The sequence below is a fragment of the Lottia gigantea genome, assembly GCF_000327385.1.
Source record: "Lottia gigantea unplaced genomic scaffold LOTGIsca_58, whole genome shotgun sequence".
Lineage (NCBI taxonomy): Eukaryota > Metazoa > Mollusca > Gastropoda > Lottiidae > Lottia > Lottia gigantea.
In genome coordinates, this window is record NW_008709979.1 from 323,720 (window position 1) to 325,822 (window position 2,103).

The window sequence follows — 2,103 nt, forward strand, 5'->3', positions numbered from 1 at the left end:
ATTCTTGATCCTTTCCATCTGGCGCTCTACGTGAATGCGTGCATTTGCAATGCCTTTTGTTCTTTTAACACCCTGTTTAGAAAATTTCACTTGCTTTTTCTTAAATGGGGGTATAATCAAATTTATTCCTCTGGGGGTGGTCAAATCAGATATGGTGAAGCCCTTATCAGCCATAATAGAATCTCCTGGTTCACAGAGTTCAACTAACCCACTTTCTATGGTGAGTTGCTTGTCACTAATACTCCCACACCAAAGATCTGATACATAAGTGACAATGCCAGCTGGACTAATTCCTATTAAAGATTTCCAGGTCATATGTGATTTGTAGTCACTGTACATTAAAGATTTTAACTTTAATGATGAAGGTGTCTCCGTTCGAATCTCTGTAGCATCTATGATGACTCTTGTCGTCGGAAACTTATCTTTAAAAATTTCAGGCATATTGCTATCTATGACATCTCTGCTGGGCCACATGACAAGAACAGATAACTGATTATCTAGATAATCAATCCACCTATTGAAAATATCGCCACATGTTGTTGTTGATATACGAAATCTATATGCTAAGTCCTCTAACAGCAGACCCAATCTAATTCGCCTAAGGACCATAAAAAACTCATTTATACAACGTAAAATGCGGGGCCGATCACCGCATCCATAGTTTGATCCACTTCCCCTTATTGTTCTCTCCTCTGCATCAGATTTTATCTCGTCAAACAAAGCATCAAACGTGTTGCCATCTGGAATTCCTGTATAAAATAAAACTTTCTGTGCATCTGATTTGATGTCATCATAAGTTAATATGGAAGGGACACAGATAATTCCACTTACAGTCTGACACTCAACATCTTGAAAACAAGAAACTAAACAACCACCTTCTGTTTGAGTTCTAATTGATCTAGTACTTGATGGTGATGTTTGAATATACTGATTCCTGATAGTAGAATGGTTTTTAACATCTGGTTGTCCCAAATAATCATGGACTCGCAGGGATGTATCTAACATTGATCCAGAAGTAACAAACCCATGTTCACTGTTTGATGATGCCTCACTGTCAGAACTGATGCTAATATCTTGTTCATTGGCCGAAATAACTAAAACCTCGTTATCTTCATGGTTTTCATCTATTTTCTGAAAACAAGACGGTTCAAATAATTAAGGAATTGTTTTCCTTTTCCAGTTTTAAAATGATGCCACAGAAGTTCTATCTTTATTGGCGCGGTACAGGTATTAGATGCATGCAATTCAGAAACCATGCAAAGGGAAAGTGTCATGGCATCAGGTAATTAAAAAAAGAGTATGTTCCTGGCTAGAATCAGAATGGGTCTACCTACATCTACAGGGCATCATTGGCCATGGCTTGGCCAATTGCAATGCCAATCAAAGTGGTCCTAGTAGTAGGCCTAGTCATGGTAGTTAAAGACAGGAGGGACAAAGTCAAAATCTAGTAATCATAATTCAATCAAAGTCATATTAGTTTAGATCTAGGCCTACCAGTATAAATTAAACAAATTCACTTAAAAAGAAATTGGCAAAACGAGATTCAGAAATGACAAAGGCCAGAGAAAAAAACGAAAATCTTACCGAAGTTCTAGGTGTTATAGTTTTATGTTGGTGTGGACTATAAACACAACGTTCAGGAGGACAGCTTTACTCAGAATGAATATTATACAATAATGACATGCGCAATAGACCGTACAATAAGTTACGTCACGCGAGTGGTTATCACATGATACAACATCCCCCTGTTTTTGTAAGATAACATTAATATTCAAGGTTTGAATTGTTCAATATTTAAATAAATATATTGGTCTTTGTAACGACTTGGTGTTTTTATTTCACGTCCAGATCTCGACTTCACATATTAATGTTCTGATGAAGGGCGCGTAGTGGTTTGTCTTCTTCCGTTGTACTGTTGGTTGGTGGAATTATTGGATTCGATTCTAGACCGTTGTGATTTCCATGCAACGGTTGGGCAAAGGTTGGAGTTGGTTGGGGTAGTGCAAATCTTACTGTTTTAACTGGTTTTGGAAAGGTGTTATAACTTAACAGTGTTGGCTGTGGTTGTGTTGATGCTCGTTGATGCACTTCCCGTAACTGAGA

General features: G+C 37.6%; 1 protein-coding gene across 1 annotated transcript in view; it reads left to right on the plus strand.

Annotated features, from left to right (window-relative positions):
- Positions 1 to 2,103, plus strand: part of LOTGIDRAFT_219992 (hypothetical protein) — a gene marked incomplete at both ends in the record, with an annotated part of 36,662 nt that overhangs the window by 7,302 nt on the left and 27,257 nt on the right. Inside the window, one exon of the mRNA XM_009063458.1 lies at positions 150 to 224. Coding sequence (XP_009061706.1) covers positions 150 to 224 — 75 coding nt within the window. The remainder of the gene's footprint in view (positions 1 to 149; positions 225 to 2,103) is intronic.